This window comes from Pteronotus mesoamericanus, unplaced genomic scaffold (assembly GCF_021234165.1).
Source record: "Pteronotus mesoamericanus isolate MK-2021 breed Mesoamerican mustached bat unplaced genomic scaffold, CSHL_Meso_final scaffold_99, whole genome shotgun sequence".
Taxonomy (NCBI): domain Eukaryota; kingdom Metazoa; phylum Chordata; class Mammalia; order Chiroptera; family Mormoopidae; genus Pteronotus; species Pteronotus mesoamericanus.
Genome location: NW_026555330.1, coordinates 1,112,521 through 1,130,845, shown reverse-complemented (window position 1 = coordinate 1,130,845; position 18,325 = coordinate 1,112,521). Strand labels below are relative to the sequence as shown.

Sequence of the window (18,325 nt, the reverse complement as noted above, 5' to 3'; positions counted from 1 at the left end):
AGGATTATAAAAAGTAATAAAAAATAAAAGAAGATGCTAATATCTGCCTTAAAGCCTTGTTATGAACAATATGTCTTCTGTGGTATTCTTGCCAAAATCCATAACCCAGTCTAGTCATAAGAAAACATCAGACAAGCCCAAATTGAGTGTCATTCTACAAAATAACTGACCAATTCTCTTGAAAAGTGCCAAGGCTGTGAAAGACTAAGGAAGTGCCATATATTGAAAGAGACAGGACAACTAAATGGGATCCTGATTTGATCCTGGACTAGGAAGGGGCTAATGGAAAACCTGGTGAAATTTGAAATACTAGGTTAGTAGCTAGTATTGTACTAAGTTAATTTCTTGGCTTTGATCATTGGATTATGATTATATAAGAGGAATCTTGGTGAGTGGTATACAGGAATATCAGTTAAAACTAATAAAATCAAAGCAGTAATCAAGAAACTCCAATCAAACAAAAGTCCTAGACTAGATGTCTTCACAGGTTAATTTTACCAAACATTCAAAAAAGAACTAATATCTCTCCTTCTCAAACTATTTCAAAAAATTCAAGAAGGGGGAAGATTCCCAAGCTCATTTTAGGAGGACAACATTATCCTAATTCCAAAACCAGATAAAGACACTACAGAAAAAGAAAATTATAGGCCAATATCCCTGAAAAACATAGATGCTAAAATCCTCAACAAAATATTAGTAAACTGAACACAGTGATACAGCAAAAAGATCATACACCATGATCAAGTAGGATTTATTCTGGGAATGCAAGGTTGGTACAGCATTTGCAAATAAGTAAATGTGATATACCACATAAACAAAATGAAGGATAAAAACCACATGATAATATCAATAGATGCAGAAAAAGCATTTGATAAAATCCAGTATCCATCTATGATAAAAACTCTCAGCAAAGTGGGAATAGAGAGAACATATCTAAACATAATAAAGGCCGTATATGACAAATCCACTGCCAGCATCATACTCAATGGGCAAAAACTACACAGTGTTCTCCTTAAGATCAGGAACAAGACAGCGATGTCCACTTTCACCTCTCTTATTCAACACAGTACTGGAAGTCCTAGCATAGCAATCAGACAAGAAGAAATAAAAGGCACCCCAATTGGAAAGGAAGGAGTAAAACTGTCTTTATTTATAGATTACATGATACTGTACAGAGAGAACCCCAAAGATTCCACCAGAAACTACTAGAATTGATCAATGAATTCAGCAAAGTAGAAGGATACAAAATTAATATCTTAAAATCAGTTGCATTTTTATATGCCAATAATGAACTATCAGAAAGGGAAATCAGGAAAACAATCCCATTCACAATTGCTTCAAAAAGAATAAAATACCTAGGAATAACCCTAACCAAGGATGTAGATGACCTGTACTTGGAAAATTATATGACACTGAAGAAAGAAATTGAAGAAGGTACAAATAAGTGGAAGCACATACCATGTTCATGGATAGACGAATTAACGTCATTAAAATGTCCATGCTACCCAAAGCAATCTGTAGATTCAACACAATTCCTATCAAGATACCAATGACATATTTCACAGAACTAGAGCAAATATTTCAAAAATTTACATGGAACCACAAAAGGTGATACATAGCAACAGTGATCCTGAGAAAGAAGAACAAAGTTGGAGGAATCATGCTACCTAAAATCAAACTATACTATAAGGCCATGGTAATCAGAAGAGCATGGTACTACATACAAACAGATACATTATCTCAATGGAACAGAATAGAGAGCCCAGAAATAAATCCACACCTTTATAGTCAACTAATATTTGACAGAGGAAGCAAGCACAAACAATGGGTTAATGATAGTTTATTCAATAAATGGTGTTGGAAAAATCGGACAGGTATGTGCTGAAAAATGAAACTAGACCACCTCATATACTACTCACGAGAATAAATTCAAAATGGATTAAAAACTTAAATGTTGTACCAGAAACCATAAAAATCCTAAAGGAAAACATAGGCAGTAAAATCTCGGACATTGCTCATAGCAATATTTTATCTGATATTATCTCTTCAAGCAAGGGAAACAAAAGAAAAAAGTAAACAAATGAGACTTCATCAAACTAAAACCTTTGCACAACAAAGGAAACCATCAACAAAATAAAAAGACAACCCACGATATGGGAGAACATATTTGCCAATACATCTGATGACAGGTTAATATCCAAAGTTTATAAAGAACTTTTAAAACTGAACACCAAGAAAACAAAAAATCCAATTACTAAATGGACAAAGTACCTGAATTGACACTTCTCCAAAGAGGACATACAGATAGCCAATAAACTTACGAAAAGATGCTCAATGTCACTAATCATCAGAGAAATGAAAATTAAAACCACAATGAGTTATCACCTGACGCCGGTCAGAATGGCTATCATCAATGAATCACTAAATGACAAGTGCTGGCAAGGATGTGGAGAAAGGGGAACCCTTCTGCATTGTTGGTGGGAATGTGGGTTGGTGCAGCCACTGTGGAAAGCAGTGTGGAGATACCTTGAAAAATTAAAGCTAGATCTGCCTTTTGACCCAGTGATCCCACTTCTAGGAATATATCCAAAGAAACCCAAAACACCACTTTGAAAGAACATAAGCACCCCTAAGTTCACTGCATTATTTACAATCGCCAAAACATGGAAGCAGCCCAAGCGTCCATCAGTAAATGAGTGGATAAAACAACAAGGGGACATTCACACAATGGAATACTACTCAGCAGTAAAAAAGAAGAAAAGTTTATCCTTTACAGCAGCATGGATGGACCTGGAGAACATTATGCTAAGTGAAATAAGCCAGTCAAAGAAAGACAGATATCATAGGATTTCACTCATTTGTGGAATTTAATGAACAATCTAAATCAACAAGCAAAACAGAGGCAGACTCATAGAGAGCAGGGTGACAGCTATGGGGGCGTTTAGGGGGTGGAAGGATCGAACAAAAAGGAAAAAGGACTCATGGACACGGACCACAGTGAGGTGATTGTGGGAGGTGGGGGGCAAAAGGGGGTATAAAGAAGATGAATGGCAATGGAAAAAAATACAATAAAAATAAATAAAATAAAATAAAAAAACGAATTTTGCAACTTTGTAAATCTAAAACTTTTAAAATAAGAAACTTTTTCAAAGAGAGCAGTTTTTTAAAAGCCTTGTTGAAATAAATACAAGAGCAAAAATTTAATACATTGTCTACTTTTTTGCAGGCATAATTCCTTCATCTAATGGCTATACTTAGTGGCCGTCAACAGTGGAAACAGTGTATTAATATTGGCCAAACCCAAATCAGGACAGCCAATAATGAAGTGTATTGTTCAAGTGTGATAAAATAGGGTCATTCTATATATTTCAACTGAACGATTAGACATATTCTCACAAAACTCTACTCACCATCAGTATTTCACTCTTTCCACAATAAAATCATAAGTTAGTGTTCAAAGAAGTATGAATTCTGTGCTTGGCTAATGATGACAGGCCTTTATTTACCTAATGCCATCAGCATTTAAACATAACATGTCAGACCTTCATTCTGACTCTAGGACTACCCTCGTCTTGTCAGACTTCAACAGCTTTTTGTCAGGCAACACCTGGCAAAATAAACCGTTTTCTTATAAATTGTAGGCATCTCAAAATGACTATTGCTTGATACTCTGTTATTTCTGTTTTCTCTGTTTTATTTTAAACCTGAGTCTGTATCTAGCCTTGAGGGGCAAAAGCCTGCACCTAAGATAATTAAAGGCCCCTGATGCCATGTTTATTACCCAAGATTGTGCGTTTTTAGGAAAACAACCTTGGAATCACACAGTTTCCAACAAAGGAGACATGGCTCCTCCACTTTGGCTTCTCACCTCAGGGAGGAACTGTGTAGCCAAAGCTAATACCAAGCAACATGGCTATTTTTTAGTTTTAAATAGAATCATCCATACGATAAATATACATTTCTTTCTATTATAGTATTCTCTTGCAAAATAATTTTTGTTTTCTACAAAGGTTATGAGATACCATAAAAATGTCTAATGCATCTGGTTTAAGAATCCAATTCTTCCTTCACATATTTCTGCATCTGTTCACAAAATCTCTTTGACTTCAAAGGAAGCTTTTCAAGAGAAAAAGAAGATACACACGGGAAAAGTGGCCATAAATTTTTAGTAGTCATTTTCTAAGGCCATTTTAATAACAGCACCGTGGGACAAGTATCTCTGTGAGACCTAAAATATCACAGATGATATTAATGACTATGGATTTATATGGAGATTTACACTTTAAAATTTTATTCTGGGTCTAAAAGTGATATATCTTCAATTTAGAATATGTGAAAAATATGGAAAGCTTAAAGAACTTAAATCACTTTTAATCCACTACTTAGGAAAACCCAGCAAAACAAAAAAAAGAATGGTTGGTCCTGGCCAGGTGGCTCAGTGGGTTGGAACATTGTTCCCTACATCAAAAGGTTGGAAGTTTGATCCCTGGTTAGGATGTGTACAGGATGCAACTGGTTAATGTTTCTCTCTCACAATTGTTTCTCTTTCACATCGATGTTTCTCTCTGTCTCTCTCTTCATTCCTCTCGCTCTAAAATCAATAAATATATCCTTGGGTGAGGATGAAGGAAAAAAAAAAAAGATTGTTTCTTTCCAGTCTTTTTTTTTCTGTGCATATATTTACATATTTATTTCCAAATATAATATTATAATTACACTATTAATGAAATTTTGTGTTTTTTCAATTGGTCTTTCAAAAGACTGTTAGCCCTGCAAACCATCATTTTTAAAGACTGAAAATTGTATGTAGACTTATACTTTAGAAAAATGCTCTCACGTTTAATTCTTATTCTAATCAAAGCTAAATCAAAGGTTTAGAAACACTAATCTGTTCTGGAAATTCTACATCTTGAAACAATCCAGAACAGTTGATTAACTTTAAGATAACCATATTGGTAAATGCCACTGAAACAATAGATGTTTAAGAAATTTTTTCTTTAGCATTTATAATGTTTTAGTCCCCTTAATCTCTCTGGGCAATCATTAGAAGGCTCTAGTTTCTTTTTCTTTTCTCTTTGATTCTCTATTTGTCATGACATCCTTAGCTCTTGAGTTTGGAATGAGAGGAAGTTGGGGTCTACGGTTTAGTTACTTTGATACCATAGGTTTTTAACATGCTACTAATAGCTATAAATACAGTAATTAACCAACCCTGGTTCTGCAGCATTAGACCCTCGAGTTTCAAAGAGGGTTGATGGATTTATCTAATTTTGAATCAATTTTTCATTGCTGCCTTAAGTTTAAAATAGTATTTAAATAGCTGTTCTGTTGATGAAGAGCTTTCTGGTATAATATCCTTCTTCCTTACAAGAATCTTGTTGGTTACCTAGCAGTGAAGAAAGCTTTGGTACAGAAGGCTAAGTGATGTATGGGATGATCAGAAAAACAAGTTGAACTTAAATCTTGGTTTCATAATTAATCTCACTGCTGTACTTTGGATTCATAATCATGAAGCCACAGATTTCCAAAACTTGAAATAACATGAAAGTGTCAATCAGTCCAACCCTTTCTCCACCCATTTTGCTAGAGAATAAACCCTGTGAGATTAAGTGACTCAAAGTCTTACCGCTAACAAATGGCTGACAAGTCTCTTTCCTCTGGTTTCCTAACTTCCAGTCTAATGCTCTTCCCGAGACACTACTTACCATACAAAATCCTCACACCTACACAATACGACAACGAATGTGCAAAGATGCCAGGAAATCACCCACTAATCACAGAACCTTAAATTTCTCCCTAGTTCCCATTAAATAGCTCCCAAGAGAAGGATGGCAAGTACCTACCACTGAGATTAGACGTCAACGCCTGAACGGATGAAATATACACTCATATTATAATTATATATGTATACACACACACACACAAACACACTTTTCTTTTGCTGTGAGGGTAAAGTTCCAAACACTGACGGCCAGGTTGAAGGCCGTGTCCTGCTCTCAGCACGACAGAGTAACGGTAACAGCAGTGCTGCCTGGCAGAGAACAGGACGACGCACTTCAACAGACCCACTTTGGGGCAATGAGGGGAAACCAGAGTGGAAAATGCACTGCCACAGGGAGGGCGTCAGAGGCTGCACCAGTTTAAACCTCCCAGTTCCTAGCAAGACGACTTCGCGAGTTTCTCTGCTGGCTCCAGGCTTCCTGTTTTGCAGAGCTCGGTAAAAGACCCCCTGCACCGTGAGAAGGTGGGCGGTCCGAGTGAGCCGGAGGCGGTGCGCTCCTCCCACCAGGGGCGCGTTACGTCATCTCGTAGCCTTACAGCGTCGCCTAACAGCTCTAGGCAGAAGGGCAGTCTTAAGCGAGTAGACTTCAGGAGAGATACGGTGTGGTACTCTCCAGAGGAAGCCGGAAGAGAGAAGCAAATGGGAGGAGGGAGGGGAAACGAGAAGGACCTAGCGGGATGGAAAACCTGCGGGAGAAGGGCCAACTTTGGTTACCTGGGAACCAGGCGCAGCTTCGGGTCCCTTGTGAAATGCCCGGATGAAGCGCCAGCACCCACGCGTCTTCCGCATTGAGTGCAGCGCCATCTTGAGGAGGGCGGAGCCTTCTTGTCTCGAGTGACGTCTGCTGGAAGAGCCAGTCGCACATTCTCTGCTCTTTTGTTTGCTGCGCCTGCGCTCTAGGCTTCGGGCGTGGGCCAATTAGCGCCGCAGGGGTAGGGGCTTGAGGTGGGGCGCGAGTCCTGTCTTTGCAGAGCAGGTGGGGACAGGAACGGGGTGGAGAAGGACCTCAGTGTTTCCGTTGGAGACCTGGTCTTTGCTCAGGCTTCTGGAGAGAGAGGCTCCTTTGGGGATATTAGTATCGGCTTTTAGACCAGAAGCAAGTCAAGGAAGTTGCCTTTCAGATTATTCATAGTTATTCATAGGTAACTCTAAAGAAATTTCTGCAAGAATGGGGCCTTCGCAATCCTATTAGAGAGCAATAGCGCTCTTTTGAGACCTATGTGGCCTCAATTCATCTGATCTGCCAACACTAGGCACTTAAGGTACAAAGAAAGACATGTTTCCTTCAAGAAGTGCATGGCCTAGTGGGGTGGTAGGTAAACAAATGATGCAATGTTTTAGGTGTTACAGAAGCACACCAAGACTAGGGAGGAAGGGTGGTTAGGGTTGTGCTTCTGCCTGTCCAGGGAAGGGAATTCCTCTGTTTGGGGTTAAGTTATGAGAAGAGTTAACAGTGCTCCCGCTTCTGTTAATGCACCCCAAAAGCTCTCAGACATGTGAGATACCGATAAGTAAAAATACAACGAAGAGATTCGTCAGAGTTCCTTTATGTGTTTTGTTGTATTTATCTATTGAACGAATACTAAAAATAACCTCATTTTCATAGGGAGAGTTGGGAGACAAATGGAGTAAGGATGCCCATATTCTTAAAGGAACTGAAATCTAATAGGTTAAGTCAATTTATAAATTAAAAACATGCATTAAAATTTCATAAGAGTGGTACAAAGTACTGGTGAAGTTCAAGCATAATTGATTAAGCAGGGAAGGAATTGTAGGGATGACGGGGGCAAAAAGCATCTACTGAAATCAAGTCTTATTCTTCAAAGAAACTGATCAGTTTTTGTCTGTTAAATTTGAGGCGCTTTAGTACTCCCAAATGTGACGCCCATTAGATAGGTCTGGAACTCAGGAGAGAGTTCTGAACTACGAAATAGGTGGTAATTGAAACCAAGGAAATCTTTGAGAGTGCCAGGTAGCGTTTATGGACAGCCGGGTGATGGAAATTAGTAGGCAAAAGATACTTCTAAAACTCCTAAAATGTAATACTGAAACCCAGGAAAGAGATTTTGCCAGTGGATATACAATTATTCCTTGTAAATGTGCAGGTTTATAAAATGCCTAAATGTTTTGTATTCATATACACAGCAAAGAATTAAGATACAGTTTGTTTTGCAGATGTTATTAATTAGATTCTATGACCTTAGGAATTAGTAAGATTAGATTTATGACATCCTACACCATCTGGATTGTAAAAGCCTAAAAATAAGATGAGGGTTACAGCAGATAGCTGTCAAAGGGCCTGCCTACTTTATTCCTCAAAACAGTAATTTTAGTCTTTTATCTGCTAAGATTCACATGACTGATAATTTCACGAGTGACATACTCCCATGGAAAAAGGTATATCAGAACACAAGTGTAATCATTTCAATATCTGTATTTTTAAGTAAATTATTTCCAAACTTAGAAGTAATAAATTTGTTTCCCACCACAGTGGTGGCCTGGTACCTCTTATACCCTTAAAAAAAATTGATTTTTTAAAGGGAAAGAAACATCAATTTGCTATTCCACCTATCCATGCACTCATTGGTTGCTTCTTGTATGTGCCCTGAGGGGAGATCAAACCCACAACCTCAGCTTATTGGGACAATGACCTAACCAACTGAGCTGCCTGGCCAGGGCCGACCTGATGACTTGGGTGTCATCCAGCCAGCAAGGTTGCTCCTTGGATAAGGACTGTATTTTGTAAAGTGTTACATTTCCCCCAGCTTGTATTCTAGTGCCGTACATTGAGTAGACAGGCATATCTTTTAAATATGTTTATTTTGAGAAAGTGTGCAATTGTCAGATGTTGTTAGGTTTTTAACAACCAGAGAGGACAGCTGCCAGCAGAAAAGACTAGATCTATTAAAAGCAAGCTAGTTTTGACTGCTTTTGTACTCTTTTTTAAAACAGCATTCTGAAACCTTTTTGTGTTGGGGGAAATATCACCAAAGAGCTCACCATCATATGAGCTCACCATCTGTGCTCTTCTAAGAAGTACAGTGTATTCAGCTTATTTTAATAAGGATTTTAAAAACTAATCCTGAGTCTTCAGGAAAAGATATATTTTTCAGTCCATCTTCTAAGAAAAATTATATAACACACTTTTGAAACATTTCCATACAAAATAGGTAACATTTTAGAAGTTCATATAATGCAGTTAGTTTGGCTACCTCGGAAGTTCACTCACGGAATATTTCATTGTCCCAACAGTGTTGTTTAAATGAAGCACCATTGTATTTACTGCAGTATTTTACCATTGCTATCATTTGGTAAGCTAAAAAATTTTAGTAAAATGAGATACAAATGTATTGAAAGCAGACTTAAGATAGACTTACAATTAAAAACTTACAGTCATACACTTACGTTCATGCTTACAATTTTGAACACTTGTTTAAAATTTGATTTCTCATCAACACTTTTATTTTATAGTAAGTGTTGGTAATTTTGCTCTTTTCTTCACATTCCCTGCAAATCCTGTCCTGCTTGCAACAATAGATTAAAACCAGACTGGCAGTTGGAGAACGCTTTCTATTGCAACCATGTGTGTCAGAAGAAAGGATTAGGTTTCCTTGTCCAAGAACATCAAGGGGAACCTCCACCTCTGCAGACACACCTCTATTCCTCAGTAATGGAGAGTTTATATCTAGTTAGATTTAAATGGGATAAGGGAAGAGTTTAAATCCACTCTTAGCTCCAGTAGTATAATCAGCCCTCAAGTCCCAAAGTATCCAATTTTGTTTCTCTAATTTAATTCTAAGTGTCAGGTTGGTATTAGATGCCGACCAAGGTAATGGAGAGTTACCCTACACATTTATTCACTTAAAGAAGAATTTTGCAGGATGCAAAGACTAGATGGCATCTGTGTTCCAACTTAAAGCACAGTCCATTCACCTCTGACCTTTAATTTATATTGAATGTATTTTTAAAATAGCAGAATAGATTCCACAATGAAAGCAAACCCTTCTTTTCATAATTGTGGGTACAGCTATTGTTCTCTGGCCATGCTGTCTTAATGCTTGACTCATTCAGAGGACCTAAAGTGAGGCAGAGTTCACCCTAGTGAGATAACTTCCAAAAGTCATTAAGCTATGCGAGAAACCATGACAAGGATTTGGAGATTATTCTTTTTCACCTTTGCCTCAATTCTAGTTCTGCCCCTCATAGCTTATGAAATTGGTTCAAAGGCATTAAGTACCTTGACAAAAAAATCACCCAAGGAAAAAGAGGTGCCATGGAAAGAACTTCAGTTTCCAGGTGAGGGCCCCACTTTAAGCGACAACTCCATGAATCTGAAGTAGCTACACTAGGACTGGTCCAAGGGCAAGGCGTCACCTCAACGCTTGTCCTCATGTCATGCTTTGTTATCAGAGCAACTAAATGGCTGATTTTTAAAGGATTGATGCTTTCATCTCTCCACCCCAAATTAAAAGGTGCGCTTTCCCTGGCTGTTGTCGAGGAAGTGCATATTCCAGCGTCTTCTCTGTGTGAGGATCATCATCAGGAGGCTTAGCTGGTCTTTGGGAGAGCTACTTACAGGTTTTAAGGGAGGCACTATTGTTACTCTTTTCCTGGCAGCTGTCAGCTGATAAAATGAAGGGAGAGACTTGGCGATATGGATAGCAAGACAGAATTTTTCGCAGAATACCTTTTTCTTAAAATTAAGGGCCAAGGCCAAAGTTTTTTCCAGATTTAACTTCTTACCTTAGGGACTTGCTTTCCTGTTCTGCAATGACGAGGACATTTTGACTGGGGTTGGGAGACAGTGGGAAGTGTGGAGAGAGCCAGAGCAGACCTCGGTGACTAATTTGCCTGTATCGATCTTCAGAGAACTGATTCCTTTGCTTCTAGAGCCCTCAGGGCGCAGGATCAGGAGGAGGATGGATTATGTGGGATGTTGCAGCCCCTGAAATTCCTGTTCACATTTAATGTTTTCTCCTGATACTCTGTGAGACTGCCATTTCAACTTTAGAGTATAAGTCTTCAAAGAAGACAGAGAAATGCCCCCTTAATGAAGTGTGGATCTAGAATGGAGAGAATAATTTTGAAGAAATATGAGACTATTTTCAACATTCCCCATCCCTGCTGTTCACCTTCCGTCTTAGGACATATGTTCCATGGAGGAAATGGGGCTTAGAAATGAGCAAATTAAAGTTTAGAAAGAGCATTTTCTTTGTTGTCTCTGCATGCCATAGCTTTTCCAGATGGTATGACCCTAAAGACATGATATTTGTTATCTTCACACTCTTCATTGAAATCACCATCCTTTGTTCCCAGCCACTGCTGAGTATATGTTTTACAAAAAGAAGTACAGCAAGGTCTCCAAAATGCTTCCTGGAGTGTCTTTTAGATAGATTCTTTTCTATTTTGTCTATGTAATCAAGCTACATTAGATTCCTTCCCACACCCTGTCTGTCTGGTGTAATACTAGGATCCTAGCCATGACTATTGCTTAGATCTTGATCTTTCTAAAAACAACATCAGAAGATATCTTGATCTCTCTAAAAACAGGGAGGGTGTTAACCTCACTGTCTCAGTCAAATCCAATCTCCACCAGTTAGATTCCCTATAACTTTCCAAAACCCACTGACAGTTGTAGTCAGCTTTGTTTTTCTTTACTTTTTGTTCTTAACAAGTAGAACTGAGCATGAACTCAGGGCAAATTTGTATGCTAGACCAGCGATTTTCAACCAGTGTGCTGCAAGAATTTTTAAAACATGCAAAACTTGACTATTTAGTCAGGAGCACTGGCCTCTTTTCCTTTAAATTGTCATATAAAGAAATGACAACTGTGAATACAACAATAGCTGTCCCATGTGAGTGAATCAAAATTACACCTATTTTTTGTCAGATCAGTAAAAGTATATATATTTTTGTTGTGCTGCAGAATTTTAGTATACTTTATGTGTGCCGTGAGTGAAAAAGATTGAAAATCACTGTGCTAGGCCCATTACTGGCCTCAGTGAACTATTTAACCTTTATGTGCTTTTTTCTTTTTTATATAAAATGAATACAAAGGAGGAGGGCTAGATGATGAAGATTGTAACTCTTGTGGTTATAGGAACTAGCCTCTGTTTGGTCCCAAATTAGATTTATTTAGAAATACAAAGTTAGACATTACAGCCAGGATCTGCATTTCAGAGCTTGTCTTCTGAGCCCATGTCCATGGCAGGCACGTGTGTGTCACGTGACATTGAGTTGGTGCCGACTCCTGGTGACTCTGTGACTGAGTGATGTCCACAGTGTCCTGTCCTCAGCAGCCCAGCTCAGCTCCTGTAGACTCAGGCCTATGGCTTTTTTCATGGAGTCAATTCACTCGTATTAGATCTTCCTCTTTTTCCACTGCTTTCTCCTGTCTCCAGTATTATTGGTTCCTCCAAAGAACCCGGCCTTCTCATGATGTGCCCAACCCAAGTGAGACAGCTTCAGTGTTGCCATCGCAGATACTGAGATACAAAGAGCGAGAGTGGGCCTCAAAAATTTTCTCAAGACTGTACTCCAAGCAGCTACTCTCAGCCAAGTAAAACTGGCCCTACGTGTCATCTTGTCATGGCAGGGTTAGGGTGTGAAGGACAGAGAAGATGAAGCTTTCTCCCCCAGCGGTGAACAGGAAGTGGCTTTCCACAACCTCTTTTCCAAGGATAAGTAGGGAGAGTATCTGGACCTGTTTTCATTCTCTCTAGCTACTTCAGGTAGCAGTTCCTTACTTTCCAACTGTATTGCTTTCTGTTGTTTCTCAGAAATATACTCACTATTGTGTAATTGGCAATCACAGTGACTCACATGACAGTGGCTAATTCAAGAGCGTTCTCGGAGATGGTTATCCAACAGGTTTTGTGGTCTTTGGGAGAGGAATGTAGCCACTATCCCAGTACCGTGGCGGGTGGGGAGCATGAGGTGTGCGTTGGGGGTGTGTGGGGGAGAGGCAGGAGCCCTGCTTCTCTCTCCTCCACCCTCTGATCTTCTGATCTTTTGGTTTCTCTCATTCACTGAACTTCACGGCAAAGGCACATGTTCATCTGGTTCATAGAGGTCAGTCCTTCCCCTCCATCCCCCAGAAGCACAAAACAGGATGCAAAAAGATAGATAGCGGATCTGGAAGTCCAGGTGGAAATACTCAGTACAGAACTACGATCCCTTTATAAAACTAGAAATATAACTGTGAAAAAAGTGATAAAAATCCAAATATTCTTAGGATAACTTTGTAACCAGGCATTAAACTTGAAGGCAAGACCATGTTTTCATCTTGATGTAACAGAGTACTTGACATCAGAGGAAGACTCAATAAATATTGGCAGGTTGATTAAATGAGCAGACGAACACATGTGAGGGGAAAGAGGGAGGTGTGCGGTGAGATATTTTAAAGACAGGCAGTGCAGGGAATTGGGGGGAAACTTTTAAAGCCTAAAATAAGCCCTGGAAACATTTTTTAAAATCTCTGATATATGCTTGCTTTCTTGTGGTTTGCTCTTTCCACTAAAAAGCAGAATGCATAAAATATTCTGATTAGTCGAGGGTTATTACTTAGGTTCCAACCAATGTTTTATATATAAATCTAAATTACTGCGTTTTCTTCATTCTGCTTCTCTTTCTGTTTGGTCAAATCCCTGTGGGAGGGAGCAGCATTCCTGTGGTGGGTAAAATAATTTCTATGGAAATTATTCAAAACACAATTTCTGTAAACACTACGTGAAGATATGATTTATTTCTGGATTCAGCCCTTTTCTTCTTGCATCATCTCCCTATTTATCATCAAGTTTTCTGTTTGCCAGCATCTCTTTTTAAAGATCTGTCCATATCAGTTTTGCATCTAAGAGGATCAGCTTCCATTAGGAGGGCTGAGGCAATGGGAAGCAAGAAAGAAGAGAACTGCGTTTCTTAGGAGGCAGTGCTTTACCACAGGAACAGGAGACTTTGACGCCCGGCCCCAACTCTGCCGTACAGCAAAGTGACACAGGGCAGTTTTAACCTCTCCACCTGCTTTTTATTAAAAAAAAAAAAAAAATGGGAGTGTCTGAACCAGATTCTCAAGGCTCCAGACCTTACCTATTTTAACACGTATGCTCTTGCTCATGTAGGTGTCACGTTCTTAACCTGAGGAGCTCCCGGTGTCTCGGAAGTAAGGCCTGCAAGGCTGACGGTGAAGTATCCTCCCATTTTGACAGATGGTCTTGCTGGGACCCTAGTGATTCTTTTTTTAATTTTAATTTTATTTTATTCCCCACCCCCAGTGATTCTTTAATTATTACATTGTGAATTTGTGAAAGACTCAGACACCATGTCTTGCATAATTTGGCATTGAAGGACTCGAACCTGAACCATGACTAATTTGAAGAGAGTGTTGTTAGTGAGAAAATCATTAGCTAATCAGACAAAGGTGAAATAACAAGTTTCCTGATAGTATCACATCCCTCTCCTGGGGGCTGGAGGCATTTGGGAGCTAGAGCCAGAGGAGAGCGCCTGGAGGCAGATGGGCACTGGAGGAGATGGGAGAACCATTTTGCTGGAAGAGTTGTTAGGCCAAGGTGCCAATATTATTATTCATTCATGCAATTCACTCATTTACAAATTATTTAATGCACTCTTACTGCATGCATAAAACTAAAGGACTGAAAAGGTAATCTTGGGTCAGTCTTGGGTACTGCAGGTACCATATATAATTCTTACATGTTATCACATGTATCACCTTCTTCTCTTGGCTCTAGTTGCCTTGTTCCCACTCTGAAACCCTGAAGACAGATGGAATGGGGAAGCCAGCATTCTTCGCTTCCTCCCTCGCTCCCTCCCATCCTCCTTCCTTCTCCATTCCCACGCCTACTACTCACATAGACATCGAAGGTACTAGGGATCCATGGAAGATAAAGACATGGATTTCACCAGGGAGAAGTTGAGTATTGCAGGGAAGATTTCTGGTAAGCTTATTAAAACACAACAGGATAGCTGCCGTTCTGGAGCACAGACGGCACAGCTCTGGGAGTGTAAACGCAGGTCCTCCAAGTTTTAAAACATCAGCAACCAGATAACAGTATGGGTCCACAAGGTCACAGCCAGAACAAGCATGCACCTCTTGGGGCCTCTCTCCTGGTGGACGGGCTACACTTACCAATCTTATTGTCACTGCTAGTGAGCACCTCGGTAAGAACAAGACCCGCATGCCTAGGGCACAGAATGTCACAGGAAATAGAGCTGTGGTTTCTTCTTGAAGAATAACATCCCTTTAGAATTTATTTTCTCTCTCTTATCCCAGAACTGCTTGGGAATCAAGGAGGGAAGGAAAAGAAGAGCCTCTCTAGCTCTGATGGTTACTGCGTTAGGAAGGTCCCACTCCAATTCTCGTGCCAAGTTTTGTTGTTGCCGTTGTTAAAAAGTAAGGTTTCGTTTCCTAGAACACTCAGCTTAGTTCTCATAAATTTTTAGATTTTTCCATTTGTCTGACATGTAACACCATGAGGCCGTGGGGTGGAGAAGGAAAACAGAATGCTAATAACATGTAAACACAGACTCTCAAGCGCTCCACCTTCCATTATCTGCTCATCTAGCAAATATTGGGTGTCTATCATACTTACACACAAATACTTAGCATGTGCTAGACGCCATGCTGAGTGCTAAGAATATAAAGCTGCCCTGGCCGGCTAGCTCAGTTGCTTAGAGATCGTCCCGATACCCCAAGATTGTGGGTTCCATCCCCAGTCAGGGCACACACAGGCAGTAACCAATGAGTGCCTAAACAAGTAGAACAACAAACTGATGTTTCTCCTTCTCCCTCTCCCCCTCCCTCCCTCATTCCCTCTAAAATGAATAAATAAAAAAAGAAAAAAACAAGGTCTCTGCACTGTTTGAAAACACAATTTAATGGGGAAGACTGCAATTAGCAAACAGAATTTCAGGAAAAACATCTTTGTATCAAGAAGATCTTTTCATTTCCTGCCCCCAAGTCACACTTAGGGGCAGCTCTGGCTCCACCACTTACTATTTGTGTGACTCCAGACAGGCTTCCTAGGGGTCTGGGCCCCAGTCCCCTCATTCAAAATGGGGGCAGAGAGTGATGAGTTCCCTGAGTGCCCTGACGGCTCTGAGGCGGGCACTGAGCCGACGTTTTGAATTGGAAAGAGGAGCAGGGTGCCCGTAGGAGGGATAACTGCATGGAGGAAGCGAGGATCTGTCTGTAATTAATTAAGGTGTACAGAAAGGTGAAGCTCAAGAGAATAAGGTCTTAACACCTCTCCCTGCTTCTGCCCCTGTCCCCTTCAGTCTACTCTCTCAGTCAGCAGCCAGAGACCCATTAAAATGCATGTCAAATCACAGTCACACCTCTGTCTTTCTATGTCACAGGGGAAACAAAACACCCAAATCCTTACTCAAATTTAGAAGGCTCAAATGATCTGCATTTGGAGCCTTCCTTTCTGGCCTCGTTCCCTTTGCTTTCCCCTGACCTTGCTCTGCTCCGACACACCGGCCTCCTCACCACTCCTCGACACTTAACACCACCTAACATTTTACTTAATTCATTTTTTTCCCCTCTAGGAAGTAAGTTTCATAAGAACAATGACTCCTGTCTGTTTTATTCTGTATTCCTCAAGTTTGGCATGTGTGTGGCTAATAACACGCTTGTTGAATGAATTTCTTCAGGTTATGCATAAGGAGACCAAGATCCAAAGAGGGAAAATGGATGAGATTAAGGTGCTCTGTAGAATAGTCTGGGCTAGTAAGTATTTAGACCTTCTATCTGTCTGCCTACTGGTTCTGCGGTTGACGAAATAATGGGCTCCAGAGATGTCTATGTCCCTAATGCCCAGAAACATGGCAAAAGGGACTTTGCTGATGTGATAAAGTCACGCGTCTTTAGATGGGGAGATGATCCTTTTGATTGTTGGCTTAACTTCTGACATTATTTCCCTCAGTCTCTTCAACTCTTTAGATTTATTTATTGACGCATTTATTAATTCATTTAACTAATATTTTTACATGTTAATGTAATTTTTGTTAAAAAGCAGTGTGTTTTACTTTAAGGATTTCCAGTATCTTTTTTAATTAAAGAAATAGAAGCACCTATTTTCTGAGAGACACTCTGAACCAAACACTATGATAGACACTGGCGATAAAGAAAATTCTTGAATTACACACACAACTTAAGAGGGATGACAAGTGAACAGAAATAGTCATCGAACATAAGTGTCGCCAGGGAGGGAAACAGTTTCAGTGGAGGCCCAGAGGACAGCGCTGGGATGGAGAGGCTGGCAAGTAGAGAATCCCAAAAGCAACTTCCCAGTTGAGTGGTCTGACTGCTATCAGGCTTGGGCTCTCGGGGTTTCCCTAACCCTGGCTTGGGTGTTCTGCTAACCAGCGCCAGCTGTTTTCTGGGCACCCTTTTCCCCATGATGGCACCCTGGCCCAGACCCCCCGCCTGGTCCCTTCACTCACTGCCTCCCACGCCCTGGCATGACCCAGGCATTTCAGGCCCTTTCCCAGGAACCTATTTAGAGCCAGCATCCTGTGCAGCTCACAAGGAGTCAGAGCCCATGATGAGATAAGGGAGGGACTTGGAGGAAAATATGATGAACAAGGGCAAAGCCAAGAGGGAAGTATGCATGTTTTCATTTGCTCTGCTCAAACAGGATGCTTTCTCACCACTTTCTATAATCCAAACAGTATGTTTCTCCTGAGCATACTGTGAGGATGTGACAGCTATCTATCGTAAAGCCATGGAGATACGTTCTTCTCCCAAGACGGAGTTAGCACCCTTCCTGGTGCTCCATTGGCACCCTGTGCTCTCATATTTCATGGGGTCCCTCACCCCCATCCCGTCTCCTGACAGTATTTGTTCTCCACTCACCCCACAGGTCCTTCTAGAACAGCCACCAGTCTTGCTTGAGGTTGTATGAGACATGCCCTGCACACAAGAAGTGCTCAATAAATAATTGTGTTTTATTGAACTGAATAGCATAGCACGACATAGGTACTAGTTTGGGCAAATTTTGAAACATCCAAAGTGAAACTCTCATCTTGGAAGGCTAGGAAATAGTTTTCAGTTTGAATGGGTTGTTTCTAAGAAAACATAAAAATGTTCCCACAATTCTCTAATAAACATTCACCGATGACATTTCAGCTTTATTTGACAGGCTGAAAAGGCGGTGCAGATTAAGTACCTAAAAAACCCCCGCTGTATTTTAATTGCCCTATAACTTGTGATTGTGTGTGAGAAGGAGCACAAGATTTATGAGGGAAAAATGCTTTGAAAACTCTAAAGTGGGTTGCAGATATTAGTTTAGGGTTTCACACATGGCAACAGAAACTGATCGCTCACCCAGTCGCTTGCAGACTGGAGCAGGCGCCCGTTTTGGATGGGATGCAGGGATGGTGTGAGGCGTGGTTACTCGTGGCACAGAGCACTGACTGTTCTGGCTTTAGGCAGATGGTTTTCCACCACTGGATGGTCATGGAAGATGGGGGAAGACCTTGGGCTTTGCCTTTCACTTAATCAGTGATGCAGGGTTTCACATAACC

The 18,325-nt window shown here is 40.3% G+C and overlaps 1 protein-coding gene across 2 annotated transcripts in view; it reads right to left on the bottom strand.

Moving 5' to 3' along the window:
- WARS2 (tryptophanyl tRNA synthetase 2, mitochondrial) overlaps positions 1–6,592 on the bottom strand; it is a 76,140-nt gene extending 69,548 nt beyond the window's left edge. For both annotated transcript variants that reach the window (XM_054564766.1, XM_054564767.1), the window contains exon 1: positions 6,497–6,592. In XM_054564766.1, coding sequence (XP_054420741.1) covers positions 6,497–6,586 — 90 coding nt within the window. In that variant the 5' untranslated portion in view covers positions 6,587–6,592. The remainder of the gene's footprint in view (positions 1–6,496) is intronic.
- Positions 6,593–18,325: the final 11,733 nt, after the last annotated feature.